This window comes from Simochromis diagramma, unplaced genomic scaffold, assembly GCF_900408965.1.
Source record: "Simochromis diagramma unplaced genomic scaffold, fSimDia1.1 OVJJ01000293.1, whole genome shotgun sequence".
NCBI lineage: Eukaryota > Metazoa > Chordata > Actinopteri > Cichliformes > Cichlidae > Simochromis > Simochromis diagramma.
Window position 1 is genome coordinate 14,784,675 of NW_024386801.1, and position 21,268 is coordinate 14,805,942.

The 21,268-nt window shown below is 38.6% G+C and overlaps 1 protein-coding gene and 1 long non-coding RNA gene across 2 annotated transcripts; both read right to left on the bottom strand.

Moving 5' to 3' along the window:
- Positions 1-1,094: 1,094 nt before the first annotated feature.
- LOC120730009 (neuroepithelial cell-transforming gene 1 protein-like) lies at positions 1,095-11,735 on the bottom strand. The gene is made up of 12 exons (XM_040026076.1): positions 11,361-11,735; positions 9,788-9,854; positions 8,977-9,036; positions 8,175-8,282; positions 7,930-8,094; positions 7,777-7,839; positions 7,587-7,683; positions 7,410-7,486; positions 5,851-6,108; positions 5,588-5,758; positions 5,310-5,496; positions 1,095-4,289 (listed from the first exon to the last, which is right to left on the bottom strand). Exons 1-12 carry the CDS (start codon positions 11,522-11,524, stop codon positions 3,955-3,957), a joined length of 1,752 nt encoding a protein of 583 aa, XP_039882010.1. The 5' UTR covers positions 11,525-11,735; the 3' UTR covers positions 1,095-3,954.
- A 6,422-nt stretch (positions 11,736-18,157) lies between these two features.
- Positions 18,158-20,191, bottom strand: LOC120730011. Its single transcript, XR_005695034.1, has 2 exons — positions 19,865-20,191; positions 18,158-19,399 (listed from the first exon to the last, which is right to left on the bottom strand). It is a non-coding gene; the product is annotated as an uncharacterized LOC120730011 (long non-coding RNA).
- Positions 20,192-21,268: the final 1,077 nt, after the last annotated feature.

The window sequence follows — 21,268 nt, forward strand, 5'->3', positions numbered from 1 at the left end:
GCAATCGTTCGAATAGCACCCTATCCCTTTAAGTCAGTCAGACTCTAGGGTGGGACAAAAAGTGAATGATTAAATGTGACCATAAAGCACAAAGGAAAAGTCCTCTCTGCAGCCCTTCTGAAGGGTCGCTCTGATAACATGGTTTTCATTCTGGTGAAGACTAGAAAAGCAGCCTGAAATGAACCTGAAACCTACACCTACACTCAGACAATAAAAGCATTCATTATGCCTGACTTGCACTAAAGCATGACTGAACATGAGCTTGTGTTACAGAGCAGCATGGGTAACAAGTACAAAGCAGCTAATATTCACTGTAAAATCCTTTTTTTTTTTTTTTTTTTTTTTTTTACCAACTGTTTTTACAGCAAAGATTAGTACAAATACAAAGTATGTTGTCTGTGGACTGAGCCAAAAACTCAGCTGGTGTAGTCACAACTTGCTTGGTGGAAAGTTTGGTCGTCAGTGATAAACAAATATATATTGCTAACAACAAAGATGACATGTGAACGTTCATCTGGAGGATGTAAAAACCAGAATGTGGAAAAACTAGAACAATTGCCGTGAGATGGGGAGATGTTGGCAACCAAACATGCAAACAGTGAGCAGGAAGTGAAAAGAAAAACCAAAACGTTAACTGTAACCTCAGTGCATCTGGAGACAGCTCAGTTAGGGCCAAAGTGTCAACGCGAATTAATGTCCTTACCCACAGTTTGAGTATTTTAAGCTCGCCGTGACACCACAGCTTCTTCCTGGCTGGACGTGCCTTGTTTTTGTAAATTTACTCTCTAACTTAAGAGAGTACAGTAACCTGCAAAATTGGTTTCTTTCTACTCAACAATACCAGCATGTTCTTCACTCTGGTCAACACACGCCAACAACTGCATGATGGTGATGACATTTAGTGAGCTGTCACTGTCTTCTGAATCCAGAACTGATAGTTCCAAAGTTAAGCGACAGGATTAGAAGAAACGTTTTTATGAACCCTTTAGAATCAGCTGCATTTCTACTCTGATTATTAATAAATGTGGTCTGATCTTCATCCAAGACACATTAATAGATGTGTTTGGGTTTTTTTTTTTTTTTTTTGTATCACACTGAATAATAAGAATAAGAGTCTGGGTTTGAAAGTGCATATGAATGAATTTGTGACCAAAAGATGGATTGGTTGGAACCTTGCCTCAAGCACAACTTTCACAGGACCTCAGAAGAACCATTTTAGAGGTTCATAAAGCTGAGAAAAGACTACAAAAGCAATTCTAGAGACCAGTCCAGGAAGTCCATCAGTCTGCATTAAGACACAATGTCTCATTCATAAGGTGTTACTGCTCTCCCTGGGAACTAACATCTTGCAAAGATTATACCAACAGAAAGACACGTAGTCCTGAAAAAGGTGATGAAGCAGCCAAAGTGACAGGAGAACATTACAATAACAAAAAATACCAAATAATAATCAGGTAATAGAATGAAAATAAGAAAACATAAACCAAAACGGTGCCGCCTAAGATCAAAGGCTAACTGGATGATCTGGAAAGCATCAGGTATTCTTTGAACATATGTACGTTATACTTACTGGGAAGCACGGCAGAGGAACCATCAGGGTTTGAGCTTCTTTGCTTTCCTGATGCATGAATGCACTGAAACTGGGGGGAACAATGAATGGTGACTATAAGGGCAGCAATACCTGACATAAAACCGGCGGAGCACACAAATGAATGGACAGCAGAACGATTGCAAAAGAAGAAATTCATGTTTTGGAATGAACAAACCAGAGTCGTGACCTCAACCCAATTTGTAATGTTGTAGCGCGATCAGAAGAGGGCTTGTGAATCGCGTCATAAACTGAAACTGATGCATTTTTTTTTTTTTTTAGGAGGAAATGTGCAAGTTATAAACGGTTGCAGGAAACATCCCCTGTTCTCGCTGTACAGTTTTTTCCAACCTGGGCTGTTAATGTTCAATCTGTGTGCTTAATAAAGATTTGAACAAACATTTGAGTGTTAGTTCAGTCAGACCGTGTTTTCTTAATTGCGACTTAATAAAGATTAATACAATGACCCCCTAAAGCTGTGGATATCCTTTTACCTTCAGCAGACAGTTAACAGTGAGTCATTATTTAATGAAAGGTTTAGTCCTGAGCATTCAAAACTTTTTCCACTTCCCCAAGCCGGCCATTTTATCTTACCCAAACCTCAGCAGCTGTGTTCTAGGGGAAAGCAGGTGTTTGCCGCGTAGGCTTGTGTTATCAGGGCAACGGTCAAGTCAAATAAAAGGAGGCGTGACAGCTTACTCTTAAGCTTTGCGCAGACTCCTGCTTTCATAACTCTCCCAGAAAGAGTATATGACGCTCAACATTGGCAGTTGTAAGCATCTTTGAGGAAGAGGGTTTCGGTTAGGCTGTGGTGAAGCATCTCATGCTGGTGACACATTATCAGCTATAAATACTACTGATCAAAAGCTGTATAAGAGGCCCCCCGAGGGTTTTAGTGGAAGTAAAACGTGTGCCGATAAAGCTGCTGTGTGGCCGTCTAATTGAATTGATGACCGATTTAAGCAAAACATCCATCGACGGAAATTCCAATGATCCTTCGAGCATATAAAAATGAAAAAGAACTTAAGAAAGTCTTTCAGGTTCCTGTTTTTAAATAGTGAGTGAAGAATCTGTGTTTAACGAGATAGAGGAAGTTGGCAATGCGATGAGCTGTTCTCTGACTCTTTATGACAATACATTTGAAATACGCTTTGTACTGACGCTTGTTTCCCTGAATGCTATGAATACATCTTTAAGTTTTGCAGTGATGCTCTTTTCGATGACTGTTTAATACTGAATATTGACGTATCTGTCGACGTACACCTTATCTAGAGTCACACTGTGTCAGTTGTATGTTTTACAGTGAAAACAAACAAACGCAACAACAGATATCGAGGTAAATTTTTCATACATGTAAATCAGGCTTTGCAGGTGTGTAAAGACGTCATTTTCAATGCATATCATTTTGGATTTGGCCTGAATGATGAAAATGCCCATCAGCTACGATGGGCATTTCACAGCAATTAAAATAAAACAAAAGTCAAACTTGCCTCTGAACTCAAAAGGATTAATCCATAACCTGTCTTTTTTTACATTTCACCTTTTCCAGTTTGATATATTTGAACTAAAACACATGAACAAACGTGCTAAGAGAGTCGTTTTTTTGAACACTAATTGGAAAGAAACCAGTGTCTAGTTTTTTTAAGCTTCTGTTTGCTTTAAAAGTGTTGCAACACTGTTGAACTGCCCCGTTAACAATAAAGGGAAGTGACTGAGAATTCAAAGTACAATCAAGAGGATCTTAGTAACCTGCAATAAAAAGTCTCAAACTCAGTTTTACTAAATGTTTTATTTTTTTCCTTTTTGATTAACAAATTTCCTCTGAATATGTGATGAATTCTTGATGTCCCTCCTTCCCCCTTAAAAACAATTCTTAATACATCTGTGGTCAGTGCTCTCACACGTGTTCTGCTCCCTATCTTGACACTGATCTGAAACACTTTGAGCCTTGTTTCCTTGGTAGACAGTTTCTTGGTCCCTTATCTTGGCACAGATGTCACTTAAAACGGACAGCTTCACACTTGCTGCTCGTTCTATAGACACACAGTCACATCCTGATCATAGCACAAGACAGAGACGGTTTAACAAAAAAAAAAAAAAAAAAAAGCCTTAACCAAAAACCAAAGCTGAAAAAGTTTTCAAAGCAACAAGACAGAAAACTCTGCTTTACAGCTGCTGCAAACACATATGCAAATAGCACTTTTTTTTTTTTTTTGTAAACTAATTACACATTTTTAAGGGCTACAGTTGGATTAACATTTGGACGGTGATGATTGGAGAAGCCTTTTCAGTGCAGATGGATAAAAAAAAAAAAGTGACTAAACAGGACACACGTCAAATACATGTAAGAGGAACCCTCTAAATAGCTACACTCCAGTTTCCTTCCTCTTCAGTGATCCCTGTAACTTCTGGTCCAGTCTGGTTTTGGAGAGCGTCTGAGGCCTCAGTTTGGGGCCAGAGACAGGAGGAGGACAGTTCTCATTTTCCTCTTCGTCACAGACTGTGGCTGAGGACACAGAGGAGTGGCTTTTTGCTGGGATGGTTTCCCCCCGCTGAACTCTAGCTGGAGCCCCCTGCTGTTGGGACATGGCGGTTCGGAGGCAGTTGAGCCACTGCTGCTTGTGGTAGACGTCACTCACATGCAGTGTGTGGGTCTGGCCGTGAGAAGGATCCAGAGAGCTCACGCGGAAAACATTCTTAGCTAGAGAAGAAGAGAATAAAAGTGGCAGTCAGAAAAATAATACTGATGCTTTGAAGCTACAGGATTCTGGAAAATCCTTTTTAATGACACTAAAAAAAGAAAAAAGAATTCTTCGCCAGTTCATTCAGCATTATAAACACCAGTCCTATAAGAATCCATAATCTCCCACCTCACCCAACCTCCTCTGCATGTTTCTTCTAAAGAGTGAGTCAACACAATGGTACAGACAACTTGTGAGCAAATACAAAAAGTGCCGCCAGTCGTGGCAAGCCAAGTGTGAATTATAACATGACTCAGCAGGTTCACTCTGGTGTGCAGTGTGCTTTAACCCCGTAAAGCCCAAACTATTAAATATTACCAGAGAACTCTAGTGTTTATTGAACTTACAGACCAGTTAATTTATTTTGTTAAATAAATATTAATTAACATCACTAATAATTATGAAAAAGAATATCAATTAAAAATAAAGAACGCCCATCAATGGATGTTTTTGGAGTATGTTGTGTGGTTTAACATATCAGTCCAAAATTTCCCATCAAAAACTGGTAAAGTGGATAAAACCTGACGTAAGGATGAACATGTGTAATTAGGTCATATCAGGTTAGTGTGACTGTGTATTGCTGCCCTCGGCTTCACCATTTTAGCGAAAAGCATACTTTGGAAGTGGACCACTACTAAGCCCCCCCTTCTTCTAGCAGGAGAATATGACTGAGGTTTGTAAATGAAAGTTGGCGAGAGAAGAAGCAAGACGCAGCTACTGACTGGATTCATGCATCCATGCATGCTGAATATTTGTGGAGTTACAACTAAGACATTTTCAGTTATAAAGGTATTATTTTTACTATAAAAGATGCATTTCTAATAATTTAGTCTACAAAAATTAAGCACAGAAAAAGAAAGCGTCCAAAGTGACATCTTATAATTGTTTCGTCTGACTGATGGTCTAAAACCCCCAAACTCCTCAAGTTTACATTGATATGAACTCCCGTCTATTATTGAAGCCATCAGAAGTCAACCCACCTTTCTCTCCATTGGTGAAAGCCCCTCTGAAGGATCCGCCCATGCGGATCTCTCCATCCTGCAGGTCCTCCAGGGCCAAGTCTCGAACAGGGATGGGCTGTCGATACACCTGGAAGCAGCTCCTCTCGTTGCGCGTCACCGGCCGAGTCAGAACGAGCAGCTCAGAGAAGAGGAACACGTGCAGCCTCTGAGGCAGCACAGTAACAGAGCGTGAAACTTCAAAACGACACGAACAGCGTGCAGATACTGTAACAGCGAGAAGAAGCATCCATTCTTACCGAGCCGCTCTTGTTCCTCAGCTCGCCGTGACACAGAAGTGTCTTACACTTATCTATGAGGGGGTCCCGCTGCTTATCGTCCAGAAACTCCAGTTTGTCAATGTAATACTGGCACTCAGACTCCCCCTTTCTCACGTTGATATCGGACAGGATCTCCTGGATTATAGTGATCTGGATAATAAAAAGTTATCATAAAATGATGGTGCATTTTATTTGCAACAAACATGCAAATTGCCAGATTATGTGGCACGCAGGTAACGTACTGCTGTCTCCAGACTGGTCACGTCTGGGTGATCGGGAGGAGTGTGTCTGAGGATCTCTCGCAGCAGCAGCGGGTATTTTACCAGACGTGAACGAGGGATGTCAAGGAAGCTCCAGAGGTCCAACTTCCTGCTGAAGGGTGACTCCAAACAGCGCTGCAGGAAATCCTGCACCCGCCTGTCCTGCTTTTTCTGGTCCAGCAGGGCTTTGGCGGCAAGCTGGTTGCTGCAGTAGTTTTTGTAGGCGTTCAGACGGGGCAGCTGAGAGAAAAACAGTCGGAGGCAAAACATTTACACGGTGCACTTTTCATGTCTTTAAAAACAAAGAAAAGAAAGAAAATATCCAAAGGCTGCTTGTCGGATTAGTTTCAGGTTTTTTTAAAAGGATTTTCAGTTTCCTCAAAAGCATCTTAAATATGAATATTAGCTGATGGCAGGCTGTGAAGTTTCAGTCAGCATCATCAGTTCTAAAGTAAACGTGATCTCTACTGCCACCCTATGAAGACTATTGTTAAAAAAAAAAGGTAAAATTAGAGTGAAAGAATAAATTAAATAAGAATCTGCAACCAATTTACTCATGCAACATTAAATATAAAAATTATTGTCATGTACAGCCAACTATTAAAAAAAATGATATAATAAGTACCAATTCTAGCAAATAATATTTTAACTTTAGTGAGTTTAGCAAGAATTTTTATAATATAATATTTGTATTAAAATGTCCTAACTTGGCAAAGCCTTATAGGATAAACGTCCACTAAATACACTCACTGCTAAATTAATGAGGTACAAATTATGGGCTCTTTTGTAGCACAGATTTAATAAAGTGCTGGAAACACTTATGATAACAATCATACAGTTGCTGCATATTTGTTGGCTACACATCCACAACAATAATCTCCTGGTCAAACGCATCCAATTTGAGCCGATCTGAGCTTTGTGGTGTGACTTGACATGTTTTCCTGCTGGATGGGCATATGGTCATAAAAGGATAGCCATGGTGAGCAACAATACTCAAGTAGGCTGTGGTGTTTAAACAGTGTTCAATTGATACTAAGGCAACCAAAGTGTGCCACAAAAATATTCCAACACCATTATACCACCACCACCAGCCTAAACCGGTGATACAAGGGAGGATGGATCCATGCTTTTATTTTGAAATTGAGACTCGTCAGACCGGTCAACATTTTTCCAATCTTCTGATGTCTAATTTTGGTAAGTCGTGTGAACTGGGATCAGTTTTCTGCTCTTAGCTGACAGGATTGGCACTTAGTGTGGTCTTCTGCTGTTGTAGACCATCTGCTTCAAGATTTTACTGTAGCTGTAATGAATGGCTAAGTTACTTTTGGCTTCCTATGAGCTCAAAGCAGTCTGGCCCTCTCCTCTGACCTCCAAACTTCTCCAGAGTGGTCACATCTGGGTGATCAATGCAGTGCTTCTGAAAATCGTCTTGACCGTGTCTACTGGGCTAAATGCACTGATTTGATACCAAGTGAGTGGCCGATTAGATATCTGTGTTATCAAGGTGAGTGTATATTCTCAGGATGTTACTGTATTCATACCCAGTCTATCACTATCTGCCCGATCTGTGCTACTGTTCCATCAGAGCCAGTTCCCTCCGTCAGCTTCACCAATAACTCTGCAGAATGTTAAAAAAAGAGAGAGAAAAAAAGAGAGACACATTTGTTAGCGAAAAACAAACAGCTTCCAGTTTTATATCCAAGTTAGCGAGAGCTCACCTTCGTGTAGAGGGATATATGCATCCAAGTCGCCAAAGATGTGAGCCAGCTCCTCCTCTGTCATGATGGAAAGCTTTAGCATCGGATCGTGGTACGCCTAAACACAAAAGCAGCAGTTTGAGTAAAAAAGGAAGCTGAAATTAAGCTGAAATGTTGAATTCTTCTATTTTTACTCAAATATTCTACTAACCTTCCGGGCAAGTTGAAGATCTTCGATGAGGTCCTGCTCTCCCCTGTACAGTTCATAAATTGCCTGAGAATAAAACAAAAGCAGGAGAGGTTACTTTCTCAGCTCTCAGCACATTTAAGATCCTGCTCCTGACTTAAGGCTGAGCTGGACAACCTCTTGTCTCTTGATCTCTTTTGTTGAGAACGTGCTCTTCTGATGGACGTCCAGCGTCTCCGACCACAGCGTGCTGTTTCTCCGTTTCGTGGGGGTTGGACCTGAAGCTTTGCTGCCAGCTTTGAGGGACATCCCTGGTGACTTGGTATCACGTGATGACATTGACTACAAAAAAACAAAGGCTGTTGTTATTGAAGATGGTACGGGGTAAGTGTTGTTTTTAAGTGTCACAGCACAGCGCTCACCTGGATGGTCTGACCAAAGCGCCGCACTGCTCCATTCTTTGAAGGAGATATCAAGTTGACGAGGGATGAAACTTTGGCAAGTGATCTGACACGCTTGTTACTGGGTTCCTAAAAAAAGAAAAATACAATTATAATAAACTAAAACTGTAGGATTTATTTATAATTGAAGCTGTTGGCATTTTTAAATAGCCTCACACACAATTTACTCATATTCCTTTCATCTATCTTCTTAAATGCTTAGTCTATTTAGCAACAGCAGTAAAACACCTGGATGACATGAAACTGATCTGCTCTCTTAACAGTTTCAATTTAGTCTCAGGACTGTTTACTGTGCAGATGTATTTATGTTGCATTTAGTTCTACAGTCTGACTATGTGATCTCCAGTGAAACACACACTGAGAAGTTGTATCCATGAACAAAGTGTCTGCTTGGTTAGATCTCTTCTTGTACTTCATACGGTTCTCCTACACATTTGAGGGAGAATTTCAGCTTTCTCAGCTTTTCCTTTCGAATATCCGAGTAGAGGAACTTTGCTCCTGCTTCTACAGCACAGAAACATAGTGTAAATGTTACTCTGATGTGCTGAACTGAACCCTGAATTTATGACAATCACAGCACCAAGAGACGCACTGCTTGTATACTCTTTCACAGTTATTTCCTCAGCCGGTCTGAGGCATAGCAGGATTATCCTCAGCCTGCATGACTCAGGCTGTCTGTGATGACAACCTGAGTCATGCAGAAGGATTAAAGTTTATGGTAGAGATGCATTCAGGTGCAGAAAGGAGGCTTTCCGACTCTCACCTTGAGGTCGAAGCTGGACAGGCTGACGGTATCATCCTCCTTCTCTTTGCGCTTTCTTTTCTGCAGCAACAAAACACAAGATAGCGGTTACTTTTAAAGGCCCGATGAGTGTTTAAACAACAGATAAGAAGCAGCATCTCTTATATGAACATAACAACAACAACAGTCCAAAATGTTATCCTGCTACTCATGACCAGATGCAATACGTATATGGGGGTTTCCTGTCTCAGATTGGGACTTTGACGGGAGACTACAGGTGTAAAAATAAGCCGCAGCACAACTTTACTAAAAATTGAACTAGCCTTCTACAGGCTCAAACCTTATGGAGAACTACTAGAACTGATTTCACATTCTTGAATGTTAAAAACACAGCCCCCCCCCGTGTATATTGGTACAGAACGTCTCCCTTCTCCGTCTGGATGTAACACTCCCTTTTATCTCCTAGAGCATTTACTTCTGAGCATTCAAACCGCGGACAGTACAAAAGTTCAACCCTTTCAGAATCAAAACACTGCAGGGTGGTTGGCTGATCTGGTGTCTGTGTAAAATGTGCAGGTGCGGACAAAGCCAGGGGGGCTGACGCACACTGTGTGCTTGATTTTTTTCTTCTTAAATGTTATTACTGTGATGCTCGTGATTTTTAATGCTGGATAAAATCACCAAAAACCTCTCAGGCAAAGTTTTTGGAAAACCATACAAGCTATATAAGACATGGATCAAGAGAGCTGTTCAGTTTACAAAGAGATAATTGTGTGAGGGCCTGATCGCTGTAATAAAACATGATGCCGTTGCATATCAAACATGAACTCACTAGGCTGAAATCCCATGGAGTCCCAGGAGTGAGGAAGGTGAAGGAGCTGCCTCTCTGCAGTGGTGGTCTGTGGGAAATTAAACAAATCATGTTTGGCCTTGCACAATGAAAACACATTTATAGCATGGCCGTTACACAATGGCAGCTTTTCATTTTCTGGTATCTTATCAACATGGTCAGCAACAATATGCGAGGCTTACAGTATAACATGGAAGCATTTTTGTTACCCTTTACGTTGCAGTTATGTTTCAAATATGTGCTCTGGGATGACTGAGGCACAACGAAGCCATTTAAGGAGCTGTGCGGTTCTGTTGTGCTACTTGTCAATTATGGCGACAAAACAATGAAACTACACAGTTTCTGTCAGGGTCGAGGCCAAGGGGCAGCTGCACCCACTACTGCAAAACCCCACTAACAGTGCTCATGACTCTGAGGAATGAGTAGAACCAGTACTGTAAAAGTTTTGTTGAGAGTCATGAGATCTGATTTACTGACGTCACGTTAACCATTGTTAACAGTCACCACTTTCTGGGAAAAAACAGTTGGAGCCAATCACATTTTTTGAAATCCATATCTGATATTATACTGGTTGCATTTTTTGAAAGTCTGCAAGTACAAATACAGGTGCAGTGCATGGCCATCAAATTAAAGCCACAGTACACTAATCAAAACGAAGCATTATAAAGCAGGGTGATCAAATAACAACAGTGTTTTATAACATAAACATCTATATAGTGTTTATAATGCACATATAATATTAGCCTTAAATGATTTGGGGAATGTTTTTTAAGTTAAGCCCAGTTTAATATTTAGAATGTAATGTTATGACCAAAAGATGTAACCTCATGAACTCGTGTGGGCTAACCTTAACCCACATGTATGTTGTTGGAGGGTGTATATGCAGTTGTTTTGGGTCACTTCTGTTTGGTGAGAATGACTCCCACGTAAGGAAAAAGGTCAAAAATTTGGAGATTCACAGAAAGTGCATGTTGCAAGCCTCAATGAGATGTGCTGTATAAAGCGTAGACTAACTGCAGCTTTTGCAGTCTACCAAATGCACATATTGCAATTTCAACTTGAAAAAATTATTCAACCCTAAATGATATAACAAATAATGTTCTTTTTGCAAACTTTTGCACAGGTCTGATTACAACGTCTCTCCACCTGTAGTATTTTGATGGTAATTTGCAATAAAAGAAACGAACAACCTGTAAACAAAGTTTTGTTCCCTCCCCACAACAAATAAAGATGTATTTTACAGAGGATGACATTATTACAGCCCTAATATAAAGATGATGTCTACTGCACAGGAAACTGTACAAATCCTAAATCACACACACATATGCATGTAAAAATTAAATTAATTATCTCTTTATTAAAACAAGATAAGCAGACATATATGTATTTTCAGTCGATTGGTTGGCTTCCGAGGTGCACTTGAAAGCACCTTTTGCCAGTTACAATACCAGCCCTGCCCGTCACAGTTGGCCGACCGGGTAATGGATAAAATGTTTGCTGTAGTATACTGTACTATATTGCAAAAGTTCTGTCGAATAAATAATTATGCTATCACCTTTTCGCAGCTACGTGCTTCTTAGAGCTGTTTCTTCGTAAGGTTTGAGGCGAGGGCTCCGCAGCGCTGATCATACTGGTCGTAGACGTCCTCGATGACACCCTGCGAAGTTTGTGTCTTTTGTTTTCCGTCGCGCTTCCGCTAAATTCTTCGTTTTCTTCCATTTCCCGTGGCTATACGTTGTGAGATGAGTTATACCCGAAATTGTTTATGACTAAGCGAGGAAGATAGAAAAACCAAACGTATGAAAACTGGCCCTATACGTACAAAGAAAACAGAAGATCGATGACAACAGAAGACACAGCACGGCGGAAGTTTGAATATGGCGGATTCTTGGAAATGGACCAATCAGGATACGTCTCGGAGCTCCGCTGCTAGACTAGGTGGGAGGAGCCAGTCTGAGCTCGTCCGCGTTTCATAACGAAAGATAATGAAAACCAGCCTATCAGAGTTAGCGGGGTGCACAAAACCTGCAGTATGAATTGACTGGGGACAAGACAACACTGATCCATTCTGCTCCATCAAAACTGATTTATGCTGATTCAGTTTGTTTGACTGTCCACTCCGTGCAAGGCAGAAAGCCTACTCACGCAGTCCAAAGACATGCTAATTAGATTAGCTGGTTATTCTAAATTGGCCAAAGGTGAACGCTTGTCTGACTCTCTATGTTAGCTCTGTGATGGACTGGCAAAGTGTCTGGGGTGTGGTCAGCTCAGATAACCTCCAGTGACCCTACACCTTGTATGGAGTCATTTTTGACAAACTTTACACTATCAGAAATGACACTTAGGGAAAATTGAAAACTTGCCACAGAAAACATTACCAACATTAAGTATTCTCAGAACAGTTTCAGAATGAAAGCAGGGATGTAGTTTTTTATCGTCTTCAGGCAGAACAAATTTGACTGTTAAGTAGAGTTAATCATATTAACATATATTATTACATAGGACTCTCTTTTCTTAATCCACGTTTATGGTGTCAGGACGTCTGTGTTCAAATAAAATCAGTAGAATTGACTGAATTTTCAACCACTTTTGAAAATAAATTGAGTTTTGGACACCTGGAAATGGCCCTCGACCCCCGAGTGTATCTCTAGTACAGTGAAAAACAGGAACTTTTCTGTCCTTCCAGTTTTTATCTATTACTTAACTACTTTAGTGTAGTATGAAAGGCAGTGTGTTTCTTTCTTTTAAGTCACGGGTCTTTTGGACTTGTAGATTTGGAATCTAAAACTGGGTACTTGGAAACACTGAAAACATATGCAATTTGTTCCTTTGTTGATAATACTCATAATGTGTGAAGTAAAGAAAATTCTTATTTGGTTTGCTGACTTTACTTTATTTTTCAAAAGATGAGCCACGACATTCACTTTGATTCAGATTAGCGTTTTGACTCAAACTGGCACATACTCATGAATCAGGTGACCATTGTTCTGATCATACTGACACAAGTGATGTGACTCAGCCACATGACTAGAAAAAGAGCATCTCAACCGAAGGATGATCTCTGTTCTTTTTATAGTTCAAGATAAAAACATTAGCTGTGAAGGCAGAATCAAACCATTCAGCGCAATCAAATTTCTGCACTGTTACTAACATAAAGACAGCAACTAAAGTTATTTTCATTATTCATTGACCTAGCAGGTATGCTTCAGATATGATCTTCTCACAAAATAAAGTCCCACAAAAATAGATTTTATTTGCACAGATATATTTTATTTGGATCCAAATACATTTACAAAAGACTTATTTTTGTTTCATTTTACATAAAAAAAAAGTTTTTAAACTTGAAATACTATTCAGTGATGCTGGTCTCACCTACAAGACAATCCTCTGATGCTATTACTGTAATACTATCATCAGAAACGTTGGGACATCATGATAGATGATGAATTGGATTTAAACTATGAAAACTCATCTAGCAGCATAACAAACCCTTTTTTATTCAGAATAGTCCAATTGAGGGGTCACTGATTTTGAAGAAGTCACTTAGGTGAGTGACAAAATGCAGAGTGACAAAATGCAGTACAGAATGTCCAAAAGGTGAAAAGGCAACTCCAAAACTCTTCTTCCCACACCGTGACTCCACTCCCATGAGAAAACGCGCTCTGCTTCCAGCTCCTGGAAAGACACAAACAGATACACACAATGAAAGGGCAATACACTGAAGCGAGGCCTTTCATGCACATTAGTCTACGGTAAAATAGTGCGCACCAAACGCGGCCCTCAGCTGAAGCTAGTGACGGCTGGTGTGGCAGCATCCATTGCGGGAACACTTAAGGACTTAGGATCCATCCGGCAACCCAGAACTTCCATGAGCTCACATAACCACAGGCAGGGAGATGGAAGAAAAGGGAGAGAACACAACCAACATTATAAACAGAAGACAATACAATCAAGAATCTTGGGCCAGAGGACCTGTGAGGATTGTCAGCGCGAAAAAAAAATAAAAATACACACACAAGCCCTGAATCACCAGACACAGATTGTGAACAAATAGTAAATGTAGCAACATCTGTGTGTGAAACACAACATTTCTAATATGATTACATCAAATTTGTTCTGTCCTGAAAAAAGAGTGACACATCCAGTTGTATAAAACCTTTTTCTATAGACATTAGCACACACTCCAACAGGTTTTCATCCACTTGAACCCAAAAAGTCATTGCTCAGGACCCCAAACGTTCTAAATGTAATGCTTACTTTGATGACAACAATGTTTTTCAGTTTCTGAAATGCAGTTGCAGAAAACCTGAGCTCTGCTATTTTCATCTGGAATGGCTTATTCTTTGTAGAAAGGTTTTTCTACTCATATATTATCCATCTGATCTGATAAACTTGGATAAAGAATCACAATCTAAGATTACAATATACAGGAGTGATTGTTAGTAAAAGTGGGTTTCTGCATACCTGTGTAGATATTTCCTTAAACATCAGAAGTCATTTACAATGAATGATTTGATCAAAACTATCTGTGAAAAAATGTTACTGATAAACTTCAACAATAAAAGTAAATTTGACATTAAAATCAAGAACTTTTCTGACTGACCCCAAACTTTTGAGCAGTAGTGTGTATTGTATGCATGTATGTAACTGTGTCTGATCAGGATTTTGTCACCAGTTTATAACAAAGAGTGAATTTTTAAAGCGTATTTGTTAAGAAATATTGAGTTGAGCTATTCCAACGCTAAAGGTAAACTCTCCCTAACAAGTCCACTTTATTGTGTGTTGATAAATTTTCTCTTATTAGTGGCTCATGGTTGCTTAAAGCCTATGTCTGCACTTGAGCACAGAGGCAGAGCATCATTCATCCTGCCAGCTGCCTATCCTGGTAGCATTTCAAGGACGACCGACTCCACTTTCTCTGCAGCAAGACAGCTCATAACTGTTTAACAGTCTCTCCCTGTCCTGATACTCTGATACCATCTGCTGTCATCAAAAACCATACAGCTCAAAAGTTTGAGGAGAATCAGAAACGTCTTGTTTTCTAAATATAGTCAAATTTGGTTTGATGTTTAGTCGCTCCTAATTATGTCAAGAAATGTAAATGTTTAACAGTAACATTGATCATAAATCATGAATGAGTTTGAATGGAATATCTACACAGGTGCACAGAGGCCCATTTTCAGCAGTAATACCTCCTGTGTTACAGCGGTACATTATCTTATCTAATGTCAGTTTTTCATGTGTACAGCCCAACTTCTCAGTCAAAAAACCTTTTTACAAAGATATTAGCACAGATTAAAACAACTACAGTGATGAAAGAAAGAATCAGTTTTGCATCAATAGTGTCTGAATCATCAGATTTTCTCTTCCTAATCTAACTGGACCCATCTGGATGTAGCGTTTCCAATGGGAGAAACGTTTCGTCACTCATCCAAGTGACTTCTTCAGTCACTCAGGCCGAAGAAGTCACTTGGATGACACTGAAAACGCTGCGTCCAGATAAACTCTGTGTATATAGTGTATTATCTTACTTATTTTATATTTGTTTATATTTGTTTGTATTTATTTGTATTTTCCTTCTGCTATCTGTACCTGAGCTGAGGTAACGCAAAATTTCACCACTGTGGGATCAATAAAGTCTTATCTTATCTTTTCTTATCTTATCTTTTCTTATCTAACAGAATCAACCTTTTGGGATTTAGTTACCTGGATGATTGAGCATGCACCAATACATAACTGGACCCAGTTTGCACTTTTGTTCAAAGGGAGTTACACACCACAGTGTAAGAAATCTTCAGTTTGTGTTCCAGGTTTCATACATAAAAACCCTTATCCTTCAACAAAATATTATACTCGTTCCAAAAATAGTAAATATAACAACATTTGTGTGTGAAACACAACATTTCTAATATGATTAGATCAAATTTGTTCTGTCCTGAAAAGAGAGTGACACATCCAGTTGTATAAAACCTTTTTCTATAGACATTAGCACACACTCCAACAGGTTTTCATCCACTTGAACCCAAAAAGTCATTGCTCAGGACCCCAAACTTTCTAAATGTAATGCTTCCTTTGATGACAACAATGTTTTTCAGTTTCTGAAATGCAGTTGCAGAAAACCTGAGCTCTGCTATTTTCATCTGGAATGGCTTATTCTTTGTAGAAAGGTTTTTCTACTCATATATTATCCATCTGATGTGATAAACTTGGATAAAGAATCACAATCTAAGATTACAATATACAGGAGTGATTGTTAGTAAAAGTGGGTTTCTGCATAGCTGTGTAGATATTTCCTTAAACATCAGAAGTAATTTACAATGAATGATTTGATCAAAACTATCTGTGAAAAAATGTTACTGATAAACTTCAACAATAAAAGTAAATTTGACATTAAAATCAAGAACTTTTCTGACTGACCCCAAACTTTTGAGCAGTAGTGTGTATTGTATGCATGTATGTAACTGTGTCTGATCAGGATTTTGTCACCAGTTTATAACAAAGAGTGAATTTTTAAAGCGTATTTGTTAAGAAATATTGAGTTGAGCTATTCCAACGCTAAAGGTAAACTCTCCCTAACAAGTCCACTTTATTGTGTGTTGATAAATTTTCTCTTATTAGTGGCTCATGGTTGCTTAAAGCCTATGTCTGCACTTGAGCACAGAGGCAGAGCATCATTCATCCTGCCAGCTGCCTATCCTGGTAGCATTTCAAGGACGACCGACTCCACTTTCTCTGCAGCAAGACAGCTCATAACTGTTTAACAGTCTCTCCCTGTCCTGATACTCTGATACCATCTGCTGTCATCAAAAACCATACAGCTCAAAAGTTTGAGGAGAATCGGAAACGTCTTGTTTTCTAAATACAGTCAAATTTGGTTTGATGTTTAGTCGCTCCTAATTATGTCAAGAAATGTAAATGTTTAACAGTAACATTGATCATAAATCATGAATGAGTTTGAATGGAATATCTACACAGGTGCACAGAGGCCCATTTTCAGCAGTAATACCTCCTGTGTTACAGCGGTACATTATCTTATCTAATGTTACTTTTTCATGTGCACAGCCCAACTTCTCAGTCAAAAAACCTTTTTACAAAGATATTAGCACAGATTAAAACAACTACAGTGATGAAAGAAAGAATCAGTTTTGCATCAATAGTGTCTGAATCATCAGATTTTCTCTTCCTAATCTAACTGGACCCATCTGGATGTAGCGTTTCCAATGGGAGAAACGTTTCGTCACTCATCCAAGTGACTTCTTCAGTCACTCAGGCCGAAGAAGTCACTTGGATGACACTGAAAACGCTGCGTCCAGATAAACTCTGTGTATATAGTGTATTATCTTACTTATTTTATATTTGTTTGTATTTATTTGTATTTTTTGTATTTTCCTTCTGCTATCTGTACCTGAGCTGAGGTAATGCAAATTTTCACCACTGTGGGATCAATAAAGTCTTATCTTATCTTATCTTATCTTATCTTATCTTATCTTATCTTTTCTTTTCTTATCTTGTCTAACAGAATCAACCTTTTGGGATTTAGTTACCTGGATGATTGAGCATGCACCAATACATAACTGGACCCAGTTTGCACTTTTGTTCAAAGGGAGTTACACACCACAGTGTAAGAAATCTTCAGTTTGTGTTCCAAGGTTTCATACATAAAAACCCTTATCCTTCTACAAAATATTATACTCGTTCCAAAAATAGTAAATGTAGCAACATCTGTGTGTGAAACACAACATTTCTAATATGATTACATCAAATTTGTTCTGTCCTGAAAAAAGAGTGACACATATAGTTGTATAAAACCTTTTTCTATAGACATTAGCACACACTCCAACAGGTTTTCATCCACTTGAACCCAAAAAGTCATTGCTCAGGACCCCAAACTTTCTAAATGTAATGCTTCCTTTGATGACAACAATGTTTTTCAGTTTCTGAAATGCAGTTGCAGAAAACCTGAGCTCTGCTATTTTCATCTGGAATGGCTTATTCTTTGTAGAAAGGTTTTTCTACTCATATATTATCCATCTGATGTGATAAACTTGGATAAAGAATCACAATCTAAGATTACAATATACAGGAGTGATTGTTAGTAAAAGTGGGTTTCTGCATAGCTGTGTAGATATTTCCTTAAACATCAGAAGTAATTTACAATGAATGATTTGATCAAAACTATCTGTGAAAAAATGTTACTGATAAACTTCAACAATAAAAGTAAATTTGACATTAAAATCAAGAACTTTTCTGACTGACCCCAAACTTTTGAGCAGTAGTGTGTATTGTATGCACGTATGTAACTGTGTCTGATCAGGATTTTGTCACCAGTTTATAACAAAGAGTGAATTTTTAAAGCGTATTTGTTAAGAAATATTGAGTTGAGCTATTCCAACGCTAAAGGTAAACTCTCCCTAACAAGTCCACTTTATTGTGTGTTGATAAATTTTCTCTTATTAGTGGCTCATGGTTGCTTAAAGCCTATGTCTGCACTTGAGCACAGAGGCAGAGCATCATTCATCCTGCCAGCTGCCTATCCTGGTAGCATTTCAAGGACGACCGACTCCACTTTCTCTGCAGCAAGACAGCTCATAACTGTTTAACAGTCTCTCCCTGTCCTGATACTCTGATACCATCTGCTGTCATCAAAAACCATACAGCTCAAAAGTTTGAGGAGAATCGGAAACGTCTTGTTTTCTAAATACAGTCAAATTTGGTTTGATGTTTAGTCGCTCCTAATTATGTCAAGAAATGTAAATGTTTAACAGTAACATTGATCATAAATCATGAATGAGTTTGAATGGAATATCTACACAGGTGCACAGAGGCCCATTTTCAGCAGGAATACCTCCTGTGTTACAGCGGTACATTATCTTATCTAATGTCAGTTTTTCATATTTACAGCCCAACTTCTCAGTCAAAAATTATCTTATCAGGACCCCAAACTTTCTAAATGTAAGGCTCCTTTTAATGAGAACAATGTTTTTCAGATTCTGAAATGTAATTGCATAAAACTTGAGCTATGCTATTTTCATCTGGAATGGCTTCAAGGGCCCGGCAACCTGTTGATTAATTTGCAATAGCACAGGTGTGTCTTCCATTTATAAAAGCTGACGTTTAAATCGAGTAACACATTACAGCATTAACAGTCCCATTAGTACTGAAGGAAGCTGAGAAGTTATTAAACATTTGACACACTAAGTATTTGAGAAGAAACAAGAAACCTCTCTTCAAATTTCTGTAGTATTTGCCAAAAGCATTGTGCTGAGTAAGAAACAATCACTTTTCTCAACATTAATATTGGGATCATCCTATTTTAGGGCGTCAAAATAACTAAATGAATTCTTCTTTTTATCAGCACAATAGTTTTCAGGCTTGTCAATGCACTTACCGAAAAGATGTTTCTAATGACAGATTAGCCTTTTTCACAGCAGTGTGTTATGTCTTTGTGTACTCACGGTTTTTAAGCTGCCCTCTCGTACTCTTTCTTGATACACAGTTACCTCTGCTCCATCTTTCTGCCGTCTTCTCTCTCCTCATCATGCCCCTCCACATGTCCTGTCTTCTGATGCAGTACCACCAGCTGCCTTTCTTCTGCTTCAAGTTGTATTAGCAAAAATCACAAAGGTGAGATAAATCAGGAAACTGTAAACAAAAGCCTAACACACTTTTTCACATATTAACAAAATGCACTGTGTGCAAACATTTTTTTTCTTTTACTTACCCACTAAAGTATCAACATCAACCCTTCAGTCAAAATACTAGCCTGAGTACCACAAAGGAAACCCTTTTAATTGCACTATGTAGACACATAACATGTACCAAGTGTTTTTTAAAAAAGAAAGATTTAAGAAATTAAAGCTATCTAGTGTAAGAAAAAACAACTGATTTGAAAAAAAACTGACAAGTCTCTGAAAATATCTCAACTGTTTTTTAGTAACTAAAAGAAAAAATCACTTTACTGAAGAATTAATGTTGGGAAAGTAATTTTAGTCTTTATCTAGCATAATATAGGAAGATTAAACAGAAAAAAGATAGGTAAAAACAATTTTATGGTCTTACCTTTCCAAAGGCGGTTGAAGATCTGCGATCAGAATTCTGTGCTCCTGCAGATGCAATAAGCTTCAGCTCCATGGTGACGTCAATTTAAAGATAAACATCATCAACATAACTCTGTTGATGATGTTTATTTTTAAATAGACCCTCTCTGATCCTGCAAAGTAACCTCTTAGCCGCCATCACTGTAGTTCATCCTGCACTGGAGCAATGGTCACAGTGACTGATATATGTAGTTTCAGCACTTTTCATCCCATAGAAATCAGCTGATCTTCAATGTGCCTCTTTGACATATATTTATACCTTCATGCTTTACAGGGTGCAGGAGCGGGCTGATTATTATTATAGTCTGATTGTTCAGACTGCTTCCATCAGGAAGGAGGTTCTGCAGCATCCGGTCCCGTACCAGCAGACTGAGAGACACCTTCTTCCACCAGGCCATCAGACTGCTGAACACGTCATAGACACCTCAGCTTCACTACTGGAACTTCAACATTATGCACTCCACACTGTATATAAATGCCACTTGTTTTGCACATATTCAACTCTGTATGTTTTATATATTTTATTATTATTATTATTATTATTTTTAGTATTATTGTTTTGTTTTGTTTTTTTACTATTTAATTTGTAAAAATGTGTATACACACACACACACACACACACACACACACGAAAATATTTAGTATACACATCCAGAAATGCATACACTATTATATATTGTACATATATTTATTAGTTTCAGGTCGGCCATTCTTGTATTTTGCTCGTTTGTGTTGTTGTGTTTGCACATCTCTGTTGCTTGTGGGGCTCGCACACAAGAATTTCACTCGCATGTGCTGTGCCAGTGTGCCTGCACATGTGATGTGACAATAAAAGTGATTTGATTTGATTTGATTTGATTTGATTAAAGCTTTTATTCTCACCTCATTCTAAAAATAATATGTACAAGTGGACTCAAAAAAGCAATGTGATGAACAGCTGTCTGCACTGATTTTTACTGTTTAGTCGTATATATGTTTACATCGCGTGTGTGTGTGTGATGGCCTCGGGGTCTCTATCTCCACTTCCAGGTCTTTATTTGTTAATTGCCTCGTTGTGATTGGGTTTGTATATTATCACTGACAGCAAAGAATAAGTTTAGAAGAATCATTTTATAGGATGGTTGTTCACAGGCTGAAGAACAATGGTCACTACAACAATTCGCTTCTCCAAAGGCTCGTGCCTCTCTGTTGCTGTACCCCAAGATTTGATTCAATGACCCAGTACAAGAAAACTTGAAAATCACTTTGATATCTCGCAAATTAACTCTACAAGATCAAAAAGGAGTCAAACAGGTTTCCTTTATTAAACGAATCATAAATGAAATCACATTTATATGAAATTCAAAGAAATATCCTTTACATACTG